This window comes from Sus scrofa, chromosome 10, assembly GCF_054392235.1.
Source record: "Sus scrofa isolate SSC_HxYL_T2T_F1_AM1 chromosome 10, Sscrofa_HxYL_maternal_Yorkshire_Landrace_v2.0, whole genome shotgun sequence".
NCBI lineage: Eukaryota > Metazoa > Chordata > Mammalia > Artiodactyla > Suidae > Sus > Sus scrofa.
In genome coordinates, this window is record NC_139392.1 from 86,556,991 (window position 1) to 86,583,259 (window position 26,269).

At 45.7% G+C, this 26,269-nt stretch overlaps 1 protein-coding gene across 7 annotated transcripts in view; it reads right to left on the reverse strand.

The window, feature by feature from the left end:
• DHTKD1 (dehydrogenase E1 and transketolase domain containing 1) overlaps positions 1-26,269 on the reverse strand; it is a 55,612-nt gene that overhangs the window by 19,183 nt on the left and 10,160 nt on the right. For 5 of the 7 annotated variants that reach the window (XR_014818108.1, XR_014818107.1, XR_014818109.1 and 2 more), the window contains exons 2-8: positions 18,342-18,497; positions 16,241-16,452; positions 14,473-14,667; positions 13,026-13,295; positions 6,632-6,803; positions 4,330-4,528; positions 797-1,109 (exon numbers count right to left, since the gene is read on the reverse strand). Coding sequence is in view for 2 of the 7 variants with exons in the window: in XM_021064993.2 (XP_020920652.2) it covers positions 797-1,109; positions 4,330-4,528; positions 6,632-6,803; positions 13,026-13,295; positions 14,473-14,667; positions 16,241-16,452; positions 18,342-18,497 (1,517 nt within the window). In the remaining 5 variants the exon portion in view is untranslated. Of the gene's footprint in view, positions 1-426; positions 1,110-4,329; positions 4,529-6,631; positions 6,804-13,025; positions 13,296-14,472; positions 14,668-16,240; positions 16,453-18,341; positions 18,498-26,269 lie in introns of all 7 variants that reach the window. The other 2 variants (XR_014818106.1, XR_014818105.1) reach the window with 2 other exon arrangements.

Sequence of the window (26,269 nt, forward strand, 5' to 3'; positions counted from 1 at the left end):
GCCGCAGGAGCGGCCCAAAGAAATAGCAAAAAGACAAAAAAAAAAAAAAAATCTCTAAGTAAATAAATAAAGTGTATTAAAAAAAAAAAAAAAAGAATCTGACTCTAGTGGCTCAGATCCCTGCAGAAGTGCAAATTTAATCCCTGGCCCTGCTGAGGGGGTTAAAGGATCCAGTGGTGCCACAGCTGCAGCTTAGATTTAATCCCTGGCCCAGGACATTTCCTATACCGTGGGTATGGCCGTAAAAGATTAAAAACTTAAAAATTAAAATAATAAGGAGTTCCTGTCGTGGCTCAGGGGCTAACGAACCCGACTAGGTACCATGAGGATGCGGGTTTGATCCCTGGCCTTGCTCAGTGGGTTAAGGATCTGGCATTGCTGTGAGCTATGGTGTAGGTCGCAGATGCAGCTCAGATCCTGCCTTGCTGTGGCTGTGGTGTAGGCTGGCTGCTGCAGCTCCAATTTGACCCCTAGCCTGGGAACCTTCATATGCCTTGGGTGCGGCCCTTTAAGACAAAAACAAAACAAAATAAAATAAGGTTCGTGTAGCATAGATACATAGCATTCATTAATAAAAGAATGAGTGAACAGATAAGTGGACGAAAAACAGAAGTAGATAAAATCTGAGTTATCGACTATTAGTATCAAAACACCAATAGATTCTCTTCCTAGAGCCTAATGATGCACAGTAAATAGCTGCCAAACGCATTCGCCAACCAACGACACCAGACCAGCACCAATTCCTTTGCTATACATGACAGAACAAACAATACCTGGAGAATTCCAGGCTCCCCACCTGAACATACATCTTCAGAAGGTGACTGTGCACCTGGAGCTCCTCTGGCACCTCCACAGACTTCCTGCCGATAAACCGCAGGAGGTCAAGGGGCACCCCTGTGTTCCAGGTGGTGATGGACGCTTCCGGCTGAACCAGGCCCTGCCAGTGGGCCTGCAGGTGCGTGGCAGGCGGGCTGTAGTGGGCCACGTTAGCTAAATGGCCATTCAACTTCGCGTAGTAGGAGGCTTTGATTTCTGACACCTCCTCCTGGGTCATGAGTCCACTGGCCACAAGGTTCTCGGCATATGTGTCGGGGATGCTCTTCCGGGCTCTGTCCAAGAAAGAGGGAAACAAAAATCGATCTGATCTGGAGTTCCCGTCGTGGCTCAGTGGTCAAGGAACCCGACTAGGAACCACGACGTTGCAGGTTTGATCCCAGCGTTGCTGTGAGCTGTGCTGTAGGCTAGTGGCTACACCTCCGATTCCACCCCTAGCCTGGGAACGTCCATAGGCCGCGAGTGTGGCCCGAAAAACCAAAAAAAAAAAAAAAAAAATCAATCTGATCTATAAAAGCTGAAGAGAGACAGAGTCATTGTCAAAGGTATTATGGAGTGTCATCACTATAAAAATGCCCACAAAAAACGTTTTAGAACTAGACCGAGGGGGGATTGTACAATACTGTGAATGAACTAAATGCCACGGAATTGGTCACCTTAAAATGGTCCCCTTTATGTCATGTCACTTTCAATCCAAGAACTGATTTTTTTTAAAGGGCAGTGGTGGGAGTTCCTGTTGTGGCGCCACAGAAACCAATCCGACTAGTATTCATGAGGATGTGGGTTCAATCCCTGGCCTCGCTCAGTGGGTTGCGGATTCACCACTGCCATGAGCTGTGGTGTTGGTTGCAGATGCTGCTCGGATCCTGCATGGCTGTGGCTGTGGTGAAGGCTAGCGGCTACAGCTCCGACTGGATCCCTGGCCTGGAAATTTCCATATGCCAAGGATATGGCCCTAAAAAGCAAAAAACTAAAATTAAAAAAAAAGGGGGGGAGGGCAGTAGTGAGTAACCACTTCTTCCAGGCAAGCAAGAAAAAACAATTTTATCTTTATAGGAGGTCCTGCTATGGCACAATAGGGTCGGTGGCATCTCTGGAACACTGGGATGCAAGCTTAATCCTGGGCCTGGCACAGTAGATTAAGGATGTGGTGTTGCCACATCTGTGGCATAGGGCACAACTGTGGCTCAGATCTGATCCCTGGCTTAGGAACTCCATATGCCTCAGGGAAGCTAAAAAACAAAAACAAAAAACAAACCCCTAAATTCATCTTTACGAGTTTCTGTCTACAGTCAGGCAGAAATGATGAGTAGTAGTTTTTCTATGAATTGATAATTCTGAACAGTGATTTACAAGGCTGACTGATAGTGTCTACCATTCTTGCATTCCTTTATTTCAAAAAATTCTGAACCCAAAGTTGCCATCATCTGTTTTTGCTTTCTTTAAGAAGCCCATGACTGGAGTTCCCGTGGTGGCTCAATGGAAACAAATCTGACTGGCATCCATGAGGACGCAGGTTCAATCCCTGGCCTTGCTCACCAGGTTAAGGACCTGGCATTGCCATGAGCTGTGGTGTAGGTCACAGATTCGGCTCAGATCTGGTGTTGCTGTGGCTGTGGTGTAGGCCGTTGGCAAAAGCTCCGATTAGACCCCTAGCCTGGGAACCTCCATATGCCCGCAGGTGCAGCCTTCAAAGGACAAAAGACAAAAATAAACAAACAAAAACAGGGTCCTGAATGACATCAGGTCATTAAGCTTCTAAGCTCAGGGCTAATGGAAAACTCAAATTTGTACTTCCAGGGGACAATCTGCTACTGAGAAAGTCCCATAAAATGTCACCAAGTTTATTCCTCGGCTGTAATTTAAGTGCATGAGGAAATAAAGCAGGGAAGAGGGATCTATTTTGTTTTCTAGCCTCTAAAAAGGAAATCCCAGGAGTTCCCTGGTGGCCTAGCAGTTAAGTATCTGGTGTTGTTACTACTGTGGCTTGGGTTTGATCTCTGGCCTGGGAACTTCCACATGCTGGGGATGAGCCAACAGATTAGACAGATAGACAGACAGACAGATGGACAGATAGAAAATCCCAAAGTAACGCCGTCCTCTCCATCACTTGAAACTGCCTACTCAATGCTGCCCACAGAACCGTAACGCAAGCCAAGGCTGCAACTCAACATTCCCCAGGGTCACATTAGAAACGGTGTGACAGGTGGAATTAACTGTAATCATATATTGATTTAACTCCGCATATCTGAAATAGTGTCACGTCAACACCTAATCAATACAAAAGTTATTACTGTGATTGTCTACACTCTTTCTTCCCACGACGTCTGTGAAATCTGGTGGACGCATTACACCACAGCACCTCCACCGGGACTTGGCAGCTTCAAGTGTCCAACAGCCGCTTAGGGCTCATGGCTTCCCTTTGGACAGCACAGTTCTGAATGTCACTGAAATCCAGCAAGGAACCTCTTGCCAAGGCATAGAGCAGGTCCATGTCTATAGTCTGCAAAAGCGACTCATGGAGGTTCCCCCCCGATCCCTTCCTGCCCTCCCCCTCTCCTTCCTTTCTTACTGTCTTTCTCTCTTTCTTTCCTTGCAAAGGCATGTGAAAGTCCCCATGTCAGGGATTAAACGTATATCACGGCAGTGACAATGCCTTTCTTTCCATTTTCTTTCTTTCTTTTTTTTGTCTTTTGCCTTTTTTTTTAGGGCCGCACCCACAGCATATGGAGGGTCCCAGGCTAGGGATCTAATCAGAACTTTTGCTGACGGCCTACACCACAGCCACAGCAACTTGGGATCTGAGCCGCATCTGTGACCTACACCACAGCTCATGGCAAGGGCGGATCCTTAACCCACTGAGCGAGGCCAGGGATCGAACCCACAAGTTCATGGTTCTTAGTCGGATTAATTTCCATTGTGCCACGACGGGAACTCCTTTTCTCTCTTCCTTTCTTTCTTTCTTTCTCTCTCTCTCTCTCTCTTTCTTTCTTTCTTTTTCTCTTTCCTTCCTTCTCTCTCTCTCTCTTTTTCTTTCCTTTCTCTTTTCTCTTTTTCTTTCTTCCTTTCTCTATTTCTTTCTTTCTTTCCTTCCTTGCCAAAGGCATGTGGAAGTTCCCAGGCCAGGGATTACACCTGTGCCACAGCAGTGACATTGCCAGATCTCTAACTTGCTAGGCCACCAGAGAACTTCCAGAGGTCCTGCCAGGGTCACACTGAGCAGCTTGGGTGGCGCGGCCCTGCCTCAGTCTCCTGTTCAGTCCTCCCATCTGCTAAGTGAGGCTGTCCCATTGCCCATGTCTATTCATCGAGGACACATGGGGAGTTTGAAGAGCGTGGGGAGCTTTCCTGAGACCCAGAGGGTGACCATTCCAGTTTGCCCAGGACTGTCCCAGCTGTGGCACTGAAAGTTTCATGTCCCAGGCACACATCAGTACCAATAATAACGTGAGCACTACGGATAACTCCTTGTTAAATGAAGGTTTGTCGCGGTACCTGATGATCTGGTACATGACCGGGTTGGTGAACAAGGGCTCATCCAGCTCATTGTGGCCCCACTGCCTGTAGCACAGCAAGTCTACAATCACGTCCTTCCGGAACTGGCGCTGATACTCCAAGGCCAGTCGTGCGGCGTGGACCACCTCCTCTGGGCTGTCTCCATTGACGTGGATGATGGCACAGCCCACGAGCTTCCCTGGGGCAGAGAAGACGGAGATGAGGCTGGCCAGTCAACATCTTAACCTACCTCCACGTCCTCTTGTCTGCACGGACAGAGGGCCTGCGGCCTCAGGGGTAGCGTGGCGTGGTTGTTAAGAGCCCAGACTTTGGAGGCCAGCTGACAAGAATGAGTTCAAGTCCCAGCTCTGTGACTTACTGTGCGATCTGGTAAAGGGCGGAATCCTGGTCTCTGTATCTGTGACACTGGCCTAAGGGGTCCGAGCGCTTGGCGATGTTGTAAAGAGTCCATGAGTTAATGCACATAAAGTCCCTCACAGAGCCTGGGACATGATCACTGATACTTACTTTGCCGTGATCATCATTACTGTCATCCTTCCTCCTGAGATAAAAATGTCGTTAAAAGATGCATCCTAGGACCTCCCATTGTGGCCCAACGGAAACGAATCCGACTAGGAACCATCAGGTTCCGGGTTCGATCCCTGACCTCGCTCCGTGGGTTATAGATTCCGCATTGCTGTGAGCTAGGGTGTAGGTTGCAGACTCCGCCTGGATCCCGTGTGGCTGTGGTTGTGGCCAGCAGCTGTAGCTCCGATTAGACCCCTAGCCTGAGAACCTCCATATGCCTCAGATATGGCCCTAAAAAGCAAAAAAAAAAAAAGATGCATCCTAGAAAAAAGTGGATTTTCTCCAATGAGAAGTTTGAGATCAAATCTTCAGAGTCTCAAACAAAAAAATTCACTTACATAGCCCCAACAGGCATCCAGGCCAGGCTCCAGGTGTGAAAACAAAACAGTTCCGGAGTTCCCGTTGTGACTCAATGGATTAAGAACCTGACATAGTGCCCATGAGGATGCAGGTTAAACCCCTGGCCTCTCTTGGTGGATTAAGGATCCAGCCTTGCCACGGCTGTGGTGTGGGCTGGCAGCTGTAGGTCTGATTTGATCCCAGCTCTAGAACCGCCATATGCCACAGGTGCAGCCATACAAAGAAAAAAAAAAACAACAGTTCTTACCATCTAACAGTTCTTGCAATTCTGTGAAACAGAGAATAGTAAAAAGCCCCACCTTTCTTTTAATACTGCCAATTTCCACAGGTTAAAACAGTTGATTCTGCTTCTTCACATCTGATTTCCAACCAGACCCTTTGGCCGAATTTACGTGTTGAACGTATCCTTTTGGGCTGAGGTCTGGGGTAGTCCAAATCTGAATATCCTAAAGACAATTACTCTAGCTGTACCAACTGGGTTGATTTCTGGATTCTTCCGATCATTCAACTGGATCCTTAAGCAATTTGAGACTGTACCCTCTGAGTTCCACTCTTATTTCCTTAGATGTAAGACTGTTACAGGAATATTAAGACTGTTACAGGATGTAAGACTATTACAGAAATATTAACACCGTTAGTGATCACTGACCATATCTAATCCAAAATTTGTCTTTTTTTTTTTTTTTTTTTTTTTTGTCTTTTTGTCTTTTGTTGTTGTTGTTGTTGCTATTTCTTGGGCCGATCCCACGGCATATGGAGGTTCCCACGCTAGGGGTCGAATCGGAGCTGTAGCCACCGGCCTACGCCAGAGCCACAGCAACGCAGGATCCGAGCCGCGTCTGCAACCTACACCACAGCTCACGGCAACGCCAGATCGTTAACCCACTGAGCAAGGGCAGGGACCGAACCCGCCACCTCATGGTTCCTAGTCGGATTCGTTAACCACTGCGCCACGACGGGAACTCCCAAAATTTGTCTTTTTTATTTATTTATTTATTTATTTATATATTTTTTTGGTCTTTTCAGGGCCACACATGCACAGCATATGGAAGTTCCCAGCCCAGGGGTCAAATTGGCTTATGCCACAGCAATGCAGGATCCAAGCCTCAACTGTGACCTACACCACAGCTCACGGCAATGTTGGATCCTTAACCCACTGAGCGAGGCCAGGGTCCGAAGCCATGTCCTCATGGATACAAGTCAGGTTTGTTACCACTGAGCCACAACAGAAACTCCCTGATCCAAAAGTTAAAATGGGACAACCAGGGAGGCTCACTGCTCTGAGTGAACTGGAAATGCCTCCAGGCACTCCTGGTCTGCCTCAGCCACATGAGGTCCTCCCTGTGCTACGCACCGATGTCACTGCAGTACAAGGAAGACCTTCCTCTCTCCGCAGGAGTGGTGTAGCCCAGCTGGTTATTGACAATCAGATGGATGCTCCCACCAATTCTGAAATGTGGGAGATTCGAGAGCGTAAATGTTTCAGGAACGATCCCTTGGCCACAGAAAGAAGCATCACCGTGAACCTAGATCATGGGGGAGAAAAGAAAGACAATGAACATAAGGACTGGAAAAAGTTAGGTTTTCAAAGAGCAACAGGAATAAAAAGAACCATGCTCTCCCCGCTCCCCCTGCGCTCCTAAAAATCTGCTGGCTACAGGATTTTCTAGAATGATGAGGCTGATCACAAGCAGCTTTCAAAGATGCTAAATCAGCCCTTTCCTTCCTGGAGCCACCAGTGGTGACCAATTCCTTCCACTCCACATCCCCTATTGCCCACAGCCATCACCTGGCGCATCCCCATCAAACTGCTGGCAGATACAGCAGCGCCGGAGAAGGAAGGGCGCCTGGAGGTGGAGCAGGAAAAGCAGCTCCAGAAAAACAGGCTGCAAGACAGCAGGAAGGATGCACAGCTTTCAACTCTCCCTCTGCCCCAATTATCCTGCCCCCGAAAGAGACCGAGGTGTAGTCTACATCGCCTGATCCCCACTGGCTGGGCTGGCCCCCACTTTGAACATAAGAGAGTGATGTGACAGCAAAGGCAGGAGGTGTTAGGGGAGAATATATTAGACACAAGTGAAAGGGGGCGTTAAGGAAAAAGCAAAATACTATGCTAAGAGTATCTCTGAAATGCACTGTTCTTCCAGAACTTTTGAAATCTGCTAGATCATGATATCATAAAAACTGTAGACAGAAAGTGGTAGAGAATGGGGTAAGTTTTTTTGAGAAAAGCTGAAGGCAAATAATGAGGGGAGTGTAGGCCTTAGGAGGAAACATGAGCTCCGCCGACTTCACCCTAAATAAAAGGCTATTATCCAGCAAATCGGTATATCATACACCTTAAATTTACACGATGTTATACGGCAAATATATTTTAATTAAAAAATTAATTAAGGGACAAGTTCCTGTGGTGGGCTCAACGGTAACGAACTCAACTAGTATCCATGAGGATGCGGGTTCGATCCCTGGCCTCGCTCAGTGGGTTAAAGGATCCGGCTTTGCCATGAGCTATAGTGTAGGCTACAGACTCAGCTTGGATCCCAAGTTGCTGTGGCTGTGGTGTAGGCCGGCAGGTGTAGCTCTGATCAGACTCCTAGCCTGGGAACCTCCCTAATGCCACGAGTGCTGCCCTAAAAAGCAAAAATAAATAAAATAAAATAAAATAAAATAAAATAGTAAAATAAAATAAAATAAAATAAAAAAGGAGTTCTTATTGGGGCTCAGTGGAAGTGAATCTTGCTAGCATCCATGAGGACACAGGTTCTATCTTGTCCTCACTCAGTGGGTTAAAGGATTCCACTTTGCCATGAGCTGTGGTGTAGGTCACAGATGCAGCTGGGATACGACACTGCTGTGGCTATGGCATAAGCCGGCAACTGTAGGTCCAGTTCAGCCCCTAGCCTGGGAACCTCCATATGCTGCCAGTGTGGCTCTAAAAAGCAAAATAAATAAATAAATAAATAAATAAAATGAGTAAATAAATACATTTTTAAAAGCAAAAAAAAAGGAATTCCTGTTGTGGCTCAGTGGAAACGAATCTGACTAGCATCCACAAGGACACAGGTTCCATCTCTTGCCCCACTCAGTGGGTTAAAGGATCCGGCTTTGCCGTGAGCTGTGGTGTAGGTCGTAGACGCAACTCAGATCTGGCATTACTGAGGCTGTGGTGTAGGCCTGTGGCTACAACTCCGATTCTACCCCTAGCCTGGGAACCTCCATATGCCGTGCGTGCGGCCCCAGAAAAAGACAAAAAAAAAGGGGGGGATCAATTAAGGGAATTCTGGTGTGGTGCAGTGAGTTGAAGATCCAGCACTGTCACTGCAGAGGTTTAGGTCACTGCTGTGGCCCAGGTTCTACACCTAGTCTGGAAATTTCTGCATGCTGTGGGTGCAGCCAAAAAAAAAAAAATTAATTAAATAAAAGGCTATTATCACAAATAGCCAAAATGTTGATTTAAAGAATAAAATGATCTGGAAAAAAAAATTAAACGACCTGATATGGTAACTTTTGGGGTTCTAATAATAGCAGAAATAAAAGACTTAAATATGAATGAAGAAAGAATCCTTGGGAGTTCTCACTGTGACTCAGTGGGTTAAGGACCCACTGTTGCAGTGAGTGTAGCAAAGGTCAGAGATGTGGCTTGGAGCTGGTGTTGCTCAGCTGCAGCTCCAATTTGACCCCTGGCCCGGGAACTTCCATAAACCACATGTGGGCAGTAAAAAACAAAACAAAACAAAACAACAAAGGGAAGCATATTTTTTTCCCCTAGTAACACTGAAAATGTCCTTAAAAGGGTAATTTTTATGTAAGTGGAACATTTAGGCTAAGAAGGGAAGCACTCCTTTGCTTGGTGCAATCTCCAGCCCACACCTTTCCGTCGATAGGGTCCAGAGGGATGAGCGACACTTTGGAGCATCCACACACAGCCAAAGCCTACCCTTACATTATGTCCGAAACACTACACGTTATCTCCATCAATCACTTCAACAACCAGGTGTGGGAGGCCAGGTAAGGGAATCACTACTGTCCTTTCTACAGTAAGAAAACCAAGGTTCAGAAAGAGTATGTATCTCCCATGGCTTGAATTACGTTTGACTCTCTCTGATGCTTCCTTTTTTTTTTTTTTTTTTTTTTTTACTTATTTCCTCGTCTCGCTAAGCCTTTCTCATGGATTAAGGAACTTATAATATTCTCACTTAATCCTCAGAACACTATGAGGAGTTAATACACTCCCATTTAACCTCTAAGATTCAGAAAACCTGGAGTTCCCATTGTGGCGCAGTGGTTAACGAATCCGACTAGGAACCATGAGGTGGTGGGTTTGGTCCCTGCCCTTGCTCAGTGGGTTAACGATCCAGCGTTGCCGTGAGCTGTGGTGTAGGTTGCAGACGAGGCTCGGATCCCGCGTTGCTGTGGCTCTGGCGTAGGCTGGTGGCTACAGCTCCGATTTGACCCCTAGCCTGGGAACCTCCATATGCCTCGGGAGCGGCTCTAGAAATGTCAAAAAGAAAAAATAAATAAATAAATAAATAAAAAACTAAGCAACTAGTAATCATTGTAGGATAGCTCAGAATTAAATAAACTTCATTGAACTACTCCATGGTTTGCTAAATAAGATATATTGTAATTAGCATGATAAAGCTTGCTTCCATTTCTATCTATATACAGCAGGCTGAGATTGCCTGGAGTTAGCTGACAGGATTTTTCTCTTTTTTTAGGCTTGTTGAAAATCCACAGTGATGTTCTGAATCTGTACAATAATTGATAATTAATTTTATGTTCTTGCATTATATGCCTGGAAGACACACACACACACACACACACACACACACAGATCTACTTACTGTGAATATTTTAGAGTATCATGAATTAACTCAAGGTAAAGAGAAAGTCTAGCTAATGACCTGAAGATTTCTACTGATTGGTTGACTGGCTGCGATCACAGCATGTGGGAATTCCTGGACTAGGGATCTAAACCACGCCGTAGTGGTGACTCGGGCCGCCGCAGTGACAACACTGGATCCTTAACCCACTGAGCCACACAGAAACTCCAAGGATTTCTACTTAGAAATACTACAACATAATCAAATCTTTTTTTTTTTTTTTTCCTTTAGGGCTGCATACGGAGGTTCCCAAGCTAGGGGTTGAATCGGAGCTACATCTGCTGGCCTACACCACAGCCACAGCAACGTAGGATCTGAGCAGAGTCTGTGAACTACACCATAGCTCATGGCAACACCAGATCCTTAACCCACTGAGCAAGGCCAGTGTTTCCAGTGAAACCCGCAACCTCGTGTTTCCTAGTCGGATTCATTTCTGCTGCGCCATGACGGGAACTCCATCAAATCCAATTTTGCTTACAATCGATTGTAAATTCACTATATCTCAATAAAAATTTTAAAAATATATGAACCTTTGGGAGGTCCCACTGTGACTCAGCCAGTGTCTGGCCCCCGGAAAATTAACACGAATAAGATAAAGTGGTTATTTATATACACAGTCAAATAGTCTACTGCGTTGTAGATTTATTGATTTCTGTTGGGTTTTGATAACTCAGTTACTGAGTTAATTATTTTCCAGTACTTGAAGTTTCTTTTTTTTTTTTTTTTTTTTCCTTTTTGGTCTTTTTAGGGCTGCACCCACAGCATATGGAAGTGCACAGGCTAGGGGCCAAATCAGAAGTGTAGCTGCCGGCCTACACCACAGCCACAGCAACACAGGATCCAAGCTACATACTCAACCTACACCACAGCTCACAGCAACTCCAGATCCTTAACCCACCGAGCGAGGCCAGGGATCGAACCTGAATCCTCACGGATATTAATTGGGTTTGTTAGCACTGAGCCATAATAGGAGTACCTTTTTCTTTTTTATGGCTACACCTGCAGCATATGGAAGTTCCCAGGCTAGGGGTCAAATAGGAGATGCAGCTGCCACCCTACGCCACAGCCACAGCCACACAGGATCCTAGCCGTGTCTGCGACCTACACCACAGCTTGCGGCAACACTGGATCCTTTAACCCACTGAGGGAGGCCAAGGATCAAACCCTCATTCTCGTGAACACTATGTTCTTAAATGACTGAGTCACAGTGGGACCTCCCAAAGGTTCATATATTTTTAAAATTTTTATTGAGATATAGTGGATTTACAATAGTATCTAAGTTTCATGTGTACAACGTAGTGCTTTATAATTATCAAAGGTTATACGCCATTTATAGTTTTCATAAAATATTGGCTCTATTCCCTATACTGTATAGTATATCCTTGTAGTTTATTTTATACGTGGTCGTTTGTATAAACTTTTTTTTTTTTTTTTTTTTTTTGTCTTTTTTTTGTCTTTTTTTTTTTGTTGTTGTTGTTGTTGCTATTTCTTGGGCCGCTCCTGCGGCATATGGAGGTTCCCAGGCTAGGGGTCGAATCGGAGCTGTAGCCACCAGCCTACGCCAGAGCCACAGCAACGCAAGATCCGAGCCGCGTCTGCAACCTACACCACAGCTCACGGCAACGCCGGATCGTTAACCCACTGAGCAAGGGCAGGGACCGAACCCGCAACCTCATGGTTCCTAGTCGGATTCGTTAACCACTGCGCCACGACGGGAACTCCTGTATAAACTATTTAATCTCCTACCCCTATCTTGCCCCTTCCCTTTCCCCACTGGTAACCACTAATTTGTTCTCTTTATCTGTGAGTCTGTTTCTTTTTTATTATATTCACTAGTTTGTTGTATTATTTAGATTCCATAAAGGTTCCTATGGAAGTGAATACTTGCAGAAGAAAAATATGACCCACGCTCCAAACTTCTAAAATACACCTGTTAGGTTACCAAAAACTGGGGGGAGCAGAGGAAGTAATATGCTAACAACGTGTACTGTTTGCCTTAATCCCAAAGACATTCACTGTAAAATGAAGAAGCAAGGAATTCCCTGGGGGCCTAGTGGGTTAAAGATCTGGCATTGCAAGCACTGTGGCTTGGGTCACGGCTGTAGCATGGGTTTGATCCCTGGCCCAGGAACTTTCATGAGCCACAGGCGCAGCCTAAATAAATAAATAAAAATAAAATGAACAAACAAGCAAACAAAATAAACCCAGACTCCTGCAGCCTTGTTAGACAGAAGGATACCATGTTGTCTCCAAGAGGGTTATACTTTCAGAAAAATAATGACACCTGTCGTCTTAGCAGAGGCAGGGTTGCTGGTCTGGACCCCCCTTAACGAATTCATTACTTAAGAAAGGAACCACAGTAAAGACCTCAAAGCCAGCTGCCTTGAGATTAGATCTCACATTTGCTATGAATGTTTAAAACAACCCTAGAATCTTCTTTTCCCAAAAGTTCATCTCAGGAGTTCCCACTGTGGTTCAGTGGGTTAAGAATCCGCCTAGGGGGATCCCATCGTGGCTCAGTGGTTTCCGAATCCGACAAGCATCCATGAGGATGCGGGTTTGATCCCTGGCCTCGCTCAGTGGGTTAAGGATCCAGGCGTTGCTGTGAGCTGTGATGTAGGTTGCAGGTGCGGCTTGAATCTGGCATTGCTGTGGCTGTGGCGTAGGCCGGTGGCTGCAGCTCCGATTGGACCCCTAGCCTAGGAACCTCCATATGCCTTGGGTGTGGCCCTAAGAAAAAGACACACACACACAAATCCATCTCATCTTGAGACATGTCTGCTGTCTCCTGTCCTAAGTGCCCACCCGGGCCCTTTCTTCCTGATCTTCCCAACCTCTGGCCTCACTTCCCGAAGGTACCAGTACCTGCAGGCAAATGACTTTGTCCCCAGGCTGAGCCGAACTGTCTGGAGAGTAGTCCCCATCCTGCCTCGACTGCTGCCTCCCACGGGTCTTCCCGACAGCCACGGGGTTCACGGCTTCCAGGTGGGAGGGGTTAGGGAGCATGGTCACGTGGAGGGGATGGTGTGCCCCGAAGTCCAGGTCAACCGAGGAGGTCAGGTGAGACAGGACATCGCCAACGTTGGAGACGTTTTCCGGAAATTCACTTAAGCCTCGCATTTTACGGAACATCAACTATGTCAAGTGAACATACGAGAAAAAATGTCTTTCATCAAATAGACAAGTAGGGAAGAAAGAGGTGGTTCATTTCAATCATACAATAAAAAACTTTATGCAAATGCTGTTACAGCTATTATGGACGATGCATTATTTAAAGTTAGGCACAAACTTATAACTGCTCAAAGAGAACAAATTTGGAGATGTTCACAGTCAAATAAAGTTCCGATACTTCAAGAAGAGTCTAGCATCATACAGATGGTAAGTTACCCCTGCCTTTTATTTTATTTTTTATTTTATTTTTATTTATTTATTTATTTATTTTTTGTCTTTTTGCCATTTCTTGGGCTGCTCCTGAGGCAGACATATGGAGGTTCCCGGGCTAGGGGTCTAATCGGAGCTATAGCTGCCAAGCCTACGCCAGAGCCACAGCAACACGGGATCCGAGCCGCATCTGCAACCTACACCACAGCTCACGGCAACGCTGGATCCTTAACCCACTGAGTGAGGCCAGGGATCAAACCTGCAACCTCATGGTTCCTAGTCGGATTCGTTTCCACTGCGCCACGACGGGAACTCCACCCCTGCCTTTTAATAAGCAAAAATTTTTTTTTGATTGCGCCTGTGGCAGTCGGAAGTTCCTGGGCCAGGAATCGAACCTTTGTCACAGCAGTAACCTGACCACTGCAGTGACAATGCCAGATCCTTAACCCACTAGGTCATCAGGGAAATCCTCTTTCTTTTTTTTTGGCCACACCTGCAGTATGTGGAAGTTCCTGGGCCAGGGATCGAGCACTTGCCACAGCAGTCATCAGAGCCACTGAGTGACAGTGCTGAATCCTTAACCCACTAGGCCACCAGGAAACTCCTCTTTTCCTTTCTTTTTTTCTTTTTTTGGTTGATTGCACCTGAGACTTGTGGAAGTCCCTGAGCTAGGGATCAAACCTGTGCCATGGAAATAACCAGAGCCACTGCAGTGACAACACCAAATCCTTAACCGGCTGAGCCAGAAGGGAACTCCTGGAATTCCTCTTTTCTGTTCTCAGGATACATTGTTCATTGATTATTTCCACGATACTCCTGGACCAATGACTCATATGCTTAGCTGGTTTTCAAAGAAAGAATTATTACCTTTGGTTCTATTCTGTTATAATCCACTGCACATCACTGGTGGGAAACACACCGAGTCACTTACCTCTGGAGGGAACTGCAGAAGGCCTGTCAGTAGGTTCAGCCTCCCTCTATGGGGCATCCCAATAATGACATCGGTGACCCCGCTGTAGGCAGCCGTTCTCAGCAGCTCGTAGAAAAAGCCCATCATGCTTTCAGCACCTTCGCCTCCGTATCGCTTCACCGTGGCAAACTTGGTGGCCAAAAAGTGGTCAAAGGCCTATGGAACACCACGTCGATGCATTCATTACAGGAGGGCTGACGGCTCGGGTCAAAGTCAAACACGTGTAAGAATTCTGACCCCCGCGCCGCTTTAAGCAGCTGCACCAGAGCCCCGACACTTCAGACCCCAGAGACAGACAGAAAGTCACCCAGAGCCCGGCAGTAATGCCCTGCCGGGGACACCAGACAGCATCAGGGACACGGAGAAAATAACCTGCATGATAGAATAACCCACCCCAGCCAGAATCCCCTCAGAATCCACTTCCTTCTATACTAGGGGCCAGGGCCTCTCCCAGGACTTGGGTTTAATATGGGGCTCTCCAGCAGTATTTCATCTGGGCTGCAGACTAGCCAACGACCCAAATAATTAGGAACAGGTTTTTTGTCATCGCTTTTTATTTTGTTTTCCTTGTAGGGCCGTACCTTCAGCATGTGGAAGTTCCCAGGCTAGGGGTAGAATTGGAGCTACAGCTGCCAGCCTACACCACAGCTCAGGGCAACACCAGATCTTCAACCCATTGAGTGAGACCAGGGATTGAACCCACATCCTCATGGATACCAGTCAAGTTCTTAACCCACTGAGCCACAACGGGAACTCTGTTGTGTTTTTTTTTGTTTTTTTTTTTTGTCATCTTGATGTGCCTGAATCCAGCTCACAGCCCTGACACACACTCAGTGGATTACTCTGTATAGAGAGCTTCTTCCTTATCGAGTTCTCCTTTTTCTTTGTTTCTTTTTTGTTGTTGCTGTTGTTTTGTTTTTTGCTCTTTAGGGCCACACCTGTGGCATATGGAAGTTCCCAGGCTAAGAGGCAAATCAGAGCTGCAGCTACCGGCCTACACCACAGCCAGGGCAACACTGGATCTGAGCTGCATCTGTGACCTACACTGCAGCTGGCAGCAAGGCCAGATCCTTAACCCACTGAGCAAGGCTAGGGATCAAACCTGCATCCTCCTAGATACTAGTCAGGTTCTTAACCTGCTGAGCCACAACAGCAACTCCTCTTTTACTTTTTTATCACTTCAGATCATAAAAGGAGAAATCAGATCTTAAGGATTTTTCGGTCTCATATACAGGAGATAGACAAATACATAAAAAGCATCGACGCTGAGGAGAATCAACAGATCCACTGTTTGGCAATCTACTTTTTTCTGCTTGGAATAAAGTGGTGTGTATTATAGTCTGTTGTGTTGAGGCCATGGGGTAAGCTCAGGAGCTCCTGTCTTAACTCCCTCTCTTCCACATGTATAGATCTTTGTGGAAAATGAGCCAACCAATTCCTTTGCTATTAGCAGCTACACTTTTTTTTTTTCATCTTTTTGGGCTGCTCCCATGGCCTATGGAGGTTCCCAGGCTAGGGGTTGAATCAGAGCTGTAGCCACTGGCCTACGCCACAGCCACAGCCACACAGGATCCGAGCCACATTTGTGACCTACACCACAGCTCACGGCAACACCGGATCCTTAACCCACTGAGCGAGGCCAGGGATCGAACCCACAACCTCATGGTTCCCAGTCAGATTCGTTAACCACTGCGCCACAACAGGAACTCCTTAGCTGCTACTCTTATACCTGAGATTCTAGCATGAGTTTCGACAAATGTTTTCGCTCTTCTGTGGTAAATGCCTCCTTTTTCAGTTCCTCAAACCTCTTGGCAAACCAGTCCTTCTCCTCCTGGCTCTGAAGCTGGGACGTTTCAATGGAAATCTGCCCACAGTAGATCTGGTTGAGATAGGCCACGACTTCCTCGAGAGAGGCCTCCTCCTTCCCCATGTTCAATAAGCCTACGAAAACAAAGAGATTGTTTTAGAGAACAAGCAACCACGTAACTCATGATCGAACACACTAAACGCCTTATTGCAATTCCGAGTGCTTCATTCCAAATAGCTTGGGTCATCATCAGTGGTTATCTAGATTTTTCTAAAACTGAAAGTGGGAGTTCCCGTCGTGGCTCAGCAGAAATGAATCTACTGTCCATGAGGACGCAGGTTCAATCCCTGGCCTCACTCGGTGGGTTAAGGATCTGCCGTTGCTGTGGCTGTGGTGTAGGCTACAGCTCTGATTTGGCCCCTAGCCTGGGAACCTCCATATGCCGAGAGTGCAACCCTTAAAAAAATTTTTTTAAAGTGAAAGTAAAAATATGGTGGAAGGTCATAAGGTAGTGAAGCTAAGAAAGGAAATAAAAATCTTTCTTCCCCCAAATAGAGCCATGATGCTTCATGCCAATTATGACTCTATAGTCAGTACAAACTTAACTTTGAAACCTACCTTTCAACTGCTTTATAGCTACAAATCAAATATACTACCCTTATTTAAAATATCTATCTACCAAAATGTTCATCTTATATTAATATCTACAAAGCAATGCCTATTATTAAACAATTGGTCTTAATGGAATTAATATTGATAGCAATGCAACATTCTAAGGTAAAAGGAAATCTCCCTGAACCTTAGCCAAAGAACAGGAAGGCTTGTAATATGGCATTAGCCCAGCACTAAATCACTTATCCATCATTTGCCTAAACCTACAATGTAAGTTTAACAAACCAACATTTGCTACATGTCACTGCGGTTTCTTAAACGTTAGCTCTTTGACACTGATTGACCATTCTGCAGTGAAAATGAGACTATGTATGTCTCTTGATTTCAGGAGTTCCCCTTGTGGCTCAGCAGTAACAAACCTGACAAGTATCCATGAGGATGTGGGTTTGATCCCTGGCCTTGGTCCGTGGGTTAAGGATCGTGTTGCTGTGAGCTATGGTGTAGGTTGCAGACATGGCTCACATGCAGGTATCCAGCGTTGCCGTGGTGTAGGCCAGCAGCTGCAGCTCCAATTTGACCCCTAGCCTGGGAATTGCCCTATGCTATGGGTGTGGCCGTAAAAAGACAAAAACAAAAACAAACAAAACTGATTTCAATTCCTCTTTACCCAGACATGTAATTACCGGATCATAGGATAGTTCTATTTTTAATTTTCTCAAGACCCTTGATACTGTTCCCATAGCAGCTGCACCAACTTGCATTTCAACCTGATGGTGCACAGGGCTCCCTTTTCTGCACATCCTCACTGACACTTGCTATGGCTTGTTTTTCTGAGGATGGCCAATGGCCATTCTGACAGGTGGGAGGTGACAGCTCATTACGGTTTTGATTTGCATTTCCCTGAAGATTCCTGATGCGGTACACCTTTTCACGTACCTGCTGGCCATTTGTTTATATGACCTGAACACAGCGGAAACGCACCCTATGGGGAGACCATTCTAGAACCTCAAGACTGCTCCTCCCAGATGGTGTTCAGACGTGCCCCTCACTCTCTCCTCTCACCTGGGGAAACCTCAGCTCCAGCAGGCATGTGGGTTCTTCAAGAACAAAGAAAGGAGGAGTTCCTGTCGTGGCTCAGTGGTTAACTAACCCAACTAGTATCCAATCCCTGGCCTCGCTCAGTGGGTTAAGGATCCAGTGTGGCTGTGACCTGTGGTGTAGGTCACAGATGCAGCTGGCGTGGTTGTGGCTGTGGCGCAGGCTGGCCGCTGTATAACTCCTATTTGACCCCTAGCCACGGAACTTCCATATGTCGCACCTGCAGACCTAAAAAGCAAAAAAAAGAAGGGAGCCCCACCTCTGCTGGCAGTTAACTATTAATGAGGACAGTTTATGGTTCAAGGGGTTTTACCTGCCGTATTGAAGGGTCCCTGCAAAGTCTGCACGAGGGCTTGGATTTCAGGCACATTCTCCTGCAGCGCTTGGCCAGTGAAGAGGGGGTTGATTTTGGCCGCTTTATGACCGTGCTCGCAATATACAGTTACCAACCTGGCAAGGCCATGATCCACTAAATCACAGGGGAAAAAAGAAGAAAATAAACAGTTTAGGAAATGCCCACAAGCCACAAAATCAGTTCTTCAAAGCTGCCTTTGAGACCTCAGACATTTCTCACACATTGCTCCTACCCACCCCGTCTGTCAGAGGTTTTCAGGATTAAAGATTACCCGTGTCCAGGAAAACACTTATTTCCTTAAATTTATCTCCTGAGAGCAAAAGTCACTGAAAGATTACAGAAAGAAAACAGAACCAAGAGTGCACATTTGTGAAAATAACTATGCCCACGGATATTCAAAGGAAACACCCCAAATGGAAAACAACAGTTAAAACACTGAGATTATGAATAGTTACAATCCTCATAATTATTATTTGAGATTTTAATATCATACATAAAAAACAGAGACAAGTTGAACTACAAAACCAATGTTGCATTTTGTTCCTTTATTTCTTTAAGACCCCACGGATATATTTATATTTATCTATTTCATAGACTCATGAAACCACAGACGAGGAAGAGACTTTAGAAATGATCTTGCTACTCACATAATAAAAAAAAAATCCCATTTGTACCATTTTAAATGGGTAATTCCTCAGTCTCTACTTAAAGGGGACTTATTCTCTTTCAATGAAGCCAGTTCTATCTTATATGATTGTATATCGATCCAAAAGCTCCTTTTTTTCCCTTTCCCACATGAAAGCCCTCCTAAAATTCGGGGGGAAATCCTTCAAGCCCGCACTCAGTTAGCTTTCAGTTCATCAAGGTGGTCCTGCACAAATGCAGCACAACTCTCTGGACGAGCAGATCCACTGTTAAAGGCACACATTCTCTGAACAGGTTTTTACCTTTCTGTCTTTTCTTAAGGGCTGCACCTGCGGCATATGGAGGTTCCCAGGCTAGGGGTTGAATCAGAGCTGTAGCCTACACCACAGCCACAGCCATGCCAGATCCGAGCCACGTCTCTGCCTACACCACAGCTCACGGCAACACTGGATCCTTAACCCACTGAGGGAGACCAGGGATCGAATCAGCATCCTCATGGATCCTAGTCGGATTCGCTTCTGCTGAGCCACAACGGGAACTCCAGAACAGTTGTTTAAAATTGTGTTTTTGGAGTTCCCACTGCAGTGCAACAGGATTGGTGGTATCTCTGGAGCAATGAGACACAGGTTTGGGGTTCCGGTGTTGCTGCAGCTCTCATATCTGATCCCTATCCTGAGAACTCCATATGCTGTGGGATGGCCAAAAAAAGAAAAAAAAAATTGTGTTTTTATTTTCAGAAGCCAAAGAAAATTGTTAGCATATTTTGAAACATCTAATGAGCATTTTATAAACATGTATTGCCACGCAATGACTTCAGAGCTAAATGCGTGCGTGCTGGGTCTGCATCCAGGGTACTGCCAGGTGTCCCTCTTGTCACAGGCTTAGAGGAAAGAACAGATATGTACTGAATATGCATTCAATATTCATCTTGAATAAGAAGGATGTGTCTGCATTAATCTAACAGTTAAGAGGAGCCAGACTATATCTAATGAACTAATCAATCCCAGGAAGTGAACCAATTTCAAGCCGGAGGTTAGTCATTTTGCTATAGGTTCTATTCTGACCTTATTCTAGTTCTCAACTGCTGTAGGACAACGTCATATTTCTGGATAAAGTCGAGATAGATTTGTCTAAAGCATTGTCCCTGTTGGCCACGCCTCTTTATTTTATCTCATTTTCCTTTTAGGGCTACACCTGAGGCATATGGAAGTTCCCAGGCAAGGGGTCAAACTGGAGCTACAGCTGCTGGCCTACACCACAGCCACAGCAATGCTGGATCCGTGCTGTGTCTGCGACCTATACCACGGCTCCGGGCAATGCTGGATCCCTGACCCACTGAGCGAGGCCAGGGATCGAACACCCTCCTCATGACTACTAGTCGGGTTCATTACGGCTGAGCCACAATGGGAACTCCAGGCCATGCCTCTTTAAAAACACCAGCTTCCCTGGGCTCTCTGGCATTGCAAGCTCCTGGGTTTCCTCACAACTCACTGGCTGGGGGTGGCCAGAGTTGGGGTTGGGCTCGGTGGGGGGGCGGTCTTCCTCTTTGTCCATCTCTAAAATACTGGTGCTCCCCGGGTCTCAGGCTCCCTTCCCTCTGGGTGATCTCCTCCATACTTCCAACATCACCCACAAAACTACATCCTTAGGGGAGGAGGTCCAACGGTAAACTGTCAGAGCTATCGTCACACGCTCACAGCAATCTACTAGCCCCCTTTTGAAAACATTCTCTGAATGAACTCATGTCAGCTCGGAGAGATCACTGCTCCAACTTCTAACTGAAATTTTTCATTGAAAAGCCAAGCTTGGAGTTCCCGTTATGGCTCAGTGGAAACGAACCCAACCAGTATCCATGAGGATGGGGGTGCGATCCTTGGCCCCACTCAGTGGGTTAAGGATCCGGCATTGCTGCAAGCGGCGGGGTAGGTCGTAGATGCAGCTCAGATCTGGTGTGGTTGTGGCATAGGTCGGCAGCCGCAGCTCCTAGCCTGGGATTCAGCCCCTAGCCTGGGAACATCCATGTGCCGCAGGTGCGGCCTTAAAAAGAAAAAAAGAAAAGCCAAGCTTTTCATGATGCTCTAGAACACTGGCGGGGGAGTTGGCACAAAAGGATGTTGTTCGCCCAAAGAACACATGGCAGCTTCTATTCTGGAAGGACCAGAGAGAGGGCTGCTCCCCTCCCACCTCGGGCACATCCTACATCCACCCTGACAAGGCTTTCTCTCAGATCCTCGGTTCATTGCTGTTTTCTTCTGCCAGACCCAGTCCTGGACCTCTTCTCTCTCTGCCTCCCAGATCCTTCCACTGTGACCCCTGGAGTCCTGTTCGGTGATGAACAAGCCTCCCTACATTCTCTACCTCCTCCTAAACGATCCTTATACTCCTGTCCTTACGGGGATCTGCCTTCCCCAGAGGACACAGGTAGAGGCTGAAGCTCCGGACCACCCACACCCACGGCCCTCAAGCATGGGGGAGGGAGGGTGGAGCCCAGGCGTCCGCGTTGTGCACTGACTTTTTCCTGTGTTAGTCCTCTAACTCTATAAACCCCCAGCCTTCGGCAGGACACGCCACAGTGCTGCTAACTAATCCCCACTGGCCAAGAGGCATCATAACATAATGTGGTAGAATGCTTACTGCAAAGGTGTCACTTTGTTTAGATGAGTGAAGGTTCTAAGACAATATATATAGCATGAGCCTGATTTTTGTTAAAATGATTGTATAATATATAATATTAATTTCATTATATGGCATATCTAGCATATTAGTATCTTTCTAAGCTTCCTATATGTATATGCATTTACATATGCATATGCATTTGCATATATATATTTCGTATATAAAGGAAATAGACCAAAAACTTAGTAAGGATCCTATGTCAAAATTCCTAATTTTTTCTTGCTTATCATATTTCCTAAGATTTCCACAGTGAACGTGTATAGTAGAGCTCTTTAAATTGTATCCATTTAACTGACTCGCAATCTACTCCACGCAGAAAACTTTTTACTTCCTGGATCTCTCCGTTGCCTTCACTAGTTGACTACATGCTTGTAAGAATAAATTATATGTGTTCCTAAGGTCGTTGCTATGGGGAAAAGTAAAACATTAGGGGAAAAATGATAAAAATCCAGGAGGTTCTGCATTCAGATTGCTTTCATAAGTGCTCTTCATTTTAAAGATCTGCATATACAAAACTAAAAATAAATATATGTAAGTTAAAATACATAAAGCATCTCTCATTTCCTTCCGGTATTCCTTAATTTAAAGACTTGTCTTTAACTGACCAAGTTTCATTTTCAAATGTACTGGATAAAATTGCCTCAGCTGGAATACATTGGTAGCAAATACTGAAATTAAAAGATTTATGTATTTATTTATTTGGCCACATCCACAGCACTTAGAAGTTCCCAGGCCAGGGACTGAATCAGAGCCACAGCTGTGACCTATGCCACAGCTGCAGCAATGCGGGATCCTTAACCCCTCACCAGGCTGGAGATGGACCCTGTACCTCAGCAGCAACCCAAGCTGCTGCAGAGCTCATGCCAGGTCCTTAACCCACTGTGCCACAGCAGGAACTCCTTAAAAGATTTAAATGAATGAGATGACAGCAATATCTTCTTCAGAAAAACAAACAAAATCCTTGTTACCTTATATATCAAAAGATTACTATAAGAGAAAAATGAGTTCCTTCACCCTGGGACATAAGACTAGCCTAACAACTTAGTGCTCATGATATTGACAAAAATTCAGAGGAATTTAATTGGATGTTTAATCCCTAAACAGCCAGAGAGAATAGGGCAAACAACAGCAGTATGGACACACACTTCTTCAAAACAGAAAGTATTGGGAGTTCCCGTCATGGCTCAGTGGTTAACGAATCCAACTAGGAACCATGAGGTTGCGGGTTCGATCCCTGGCCTCGCTCAGTGGGTTAAGGATCCGGCGTTGCCGTGAGCTGTGGTGTAGGTCGCAGACATGGCTCGGATCCTGTGTTGCTGTGGCTGTGGTGTAGGCTGGCGGCTACAGCTCCAATTCGACCCCTAGCCTGGGAACCTCCATATGCCTCGAGAGCGGCCCTGGAGATGGCAAAAAGACAAAAAACAAACAAACACCCGGAAAGTATTGGAGGCATGCTTCTGGCTCAAGAGACTGGCTCATAGTAGATGCTAGAGGAAGATTTGTTATTATCTGAATGAGTGAAGTCCTGAGATCCCGCGTATGGTAATGGTGTCACAGAACCTCCTGATCAAAGGTTTCCAGAGCCCTCAAACATGAGGTACGAGAGTTGCGGTGGATCCTTCCTGCCCCCTCAGGGCCTCTCTCTTCTGAGACCTGCACCCTCCCCTCCCAACGGGTGGGTTCCAGTGACCATGTCTATATCACTCCACTCTGCCTCCCAACAAGTCCGTGGATTCCAAAGATATCCGAGTCAAGGCAGGTCAGATCTAGTCTTCCCAGAACTGGAGACTTGGAATTGAGAGCCATGAGAAGGAAAAGCGTGAGTGTGTGGTCCTTAGAAACACCAGCATGCAAGGTGTATGCCCTTGGGTGGCATCTGAGAACCTGAATTTTAGGAATGTCCTCACCCATCCCTAAGTGATACAGGTGATCCACTGTGCCCAGACTGTATGTGCCAACAAGGTGGTTTATGTCATCACCTGCTTTCCTGCTGGGAGTCTGGATCTGGACACACCCAGAAGGTGCTTATATGAACATCTCCCTGGGGCCAAGTCTTGAATAGGCTTCCCTGGGCAGGAACACTGCATGTATGTTGCTGTGTTTCTGGAAGAGGAGTGTGTTCTGGGTGACCCCTTGTGGGAGAGAGAGCAGAAGGGAGCCCGCATAGTGGTTCCTTGGGTCTGTCCTGTGCCTTTGCCACAATGGTCCTGCTGTGCATTCTTATCACATCACTACAATCCATTCTAACCACGAGCACAACTATATTCTGATGCCACGCGTCCCTTCTGGAAATCTCTAAATGTGGGAGTGGCTTGAGGACCCCCCGACACACATTATGGGTGACACAGGAGCTAAGTGCCTTCACCACTGTGCCTTTTGGAACCATATACAGCTTCTGCCAGTATCCCTAGAGTCAGCTCTTTTCTTGGTTACTGGACACATCTTTCGGTTCTAGGAGATATCCTTGCACCCTTCCAATAAATACCCCCCCCTTTTTTCTTTTTATGGCTGCAACCGTGGCATATGGAAGCACCTGGGCCAGGGACTGAATCTGAGCCACAGCTGCAGCAACGTCAGATCCTCTAACCCACTGCTCCAGGCTGGGGGTGAACCCGAGTCTCCCCAGCAACCCAAGCAGCTGTGGTCAGATTCTTAATCCACTGGGAACTCCTCCCCTCTTTGCTTAAGATGGCCAGAGAGGCTTTCTATTGCTGTGACCCAAAGAATCTTATCTAAAACAAGAGTAGAAATAAATAAATAAATAAATAAATAAAACAAGAGTAAAAAATATTATGATAGGGATATCTACATCAATTACTTTACTCTCGGCTCTAAGCAAACATGATGGGAACACCGACTAGTGTTGAAGAGTATTTTATTTTCAGGAAGGAATTTGTTCATATTAACCAGCATGAAATAGACTGATGACTGGAACTCAACTAAACTTAGTACTTGAACTAAAAGTTAATACAGTTCTTTTTCATCATCTGGTCATAAACAGCCTCCCCCAAAATATCTAGGTCCAATCCACAGTCTATTTGCATTCTAGGCAGCATAAATTTTAATACAAGTGGGAATATTGAATATCTATAAACACGTTGAGGATTCCAAGAAAGAGAATTCCATAATTGGAGTCCCTTAAGCCCTATTAACATGAGATGGCTGATACCAGTTTTAACGTAGGAGCTTCATAGATTACCACATCAAACGCCAAGACTTTGGCATTCCTAGAAGGCACAATAGTATCCGCATCATCTCTGAAGCGCCAGGATGTAGGTTCAATCTCTGGCCAGGCACAGTGGGTTACAGGATCCAACACTGCCAAAGCTGCAGCATAGGTCACAACTGTGGCTCAGATCTGATCCCTGGCCTGGGGACTCCATGTGCCATGAGGCGGCCAAAAACGGGGAAAAAAAGAAAGAAAAGAAAAGCAGAGTTCCCTTCATGGCTCAGCTGTTAACGAACCTGACTAGGATCCATGACAATGTGGGTTCAATCCCTGGCCTCACTCAGTGGGTTAAGGATCTGGCGCTGCCATGAGCTTTGGTGTAGGTCACAGACACGGCTCGGATCTGGTGCTGCTGTGGCTGTGGTGTAGGCTGGCAGCTGCAGCTCCGATTTGACCCCTAGCCTGGGAACTTCCAAATGCCATGGGTGTGGCCCTAAAATGACAAACAAACAAACAAAAGGCCAAGACTGTGTACCAGAATACTACATTCTACATAACACACTCATACCTAGGCCAGGGAGCTGCATTTATTTTAAATCATCTTCCCATCTCAAACACAGTATCTCTGTAAATTTATTTTGCCATATATGTCCTTCTTGGAAAAAAAAGACTTTAAATACAAACCTTGTTCTGGTCCTTCTGTTTTTTCTTATTCCTTTCTTAAATCACTGATAAGTAAGGGTCACAGATTGATAATAACTGATAGTGACCGTTTATTGAGTACTAACTTTTGCGACACATTGTGCTAGAATTTTCACGCACATCATCTTACCTAATCCGTGCAACGCTGAAATAGGTGCCCTTATCTGCAGAGGAGTCAGCTGAGGCCCAAAAAGGTTAAGTGACTTGCAAAAGGTGATAAAGGTAATGAAGAAGCTAGGATTTAACTATTTGTACTCAAGTGTGCTTGATTTTACTACACGGTTTTACCCATATGCCATAACAAAAATTAAAAAGGAAAGTTCAGGATCTAAGCAAAAGGGATCAGAGAACTCAAAGTCATTGAAATATTTTTTTAAATTATCTAATTCTTTAAAAAATCGCTAATGTAATAAGATTTTTCCCAACTCTTTTTTTCTATACCTCCAGTAAAGGCTCCAATTTTTTCTCATATGCACCATGCCTGCAACCTCCCTTCAACTACTAAAGCTCATTGCCAAGAGCGGTAACCATTAAAGACTGGAATCTCATGGCTCCCATCTGCAGATGATCTCTAAATTTTGCCATTTTTTAACAAGTCAAATCTTCGTAATGAAATTTATACCTATGGGTCACTGGTCCTAAACTGTTGCAATTCTATACACTAACAATGAACTATCAGAAAGAGAAATTAAGG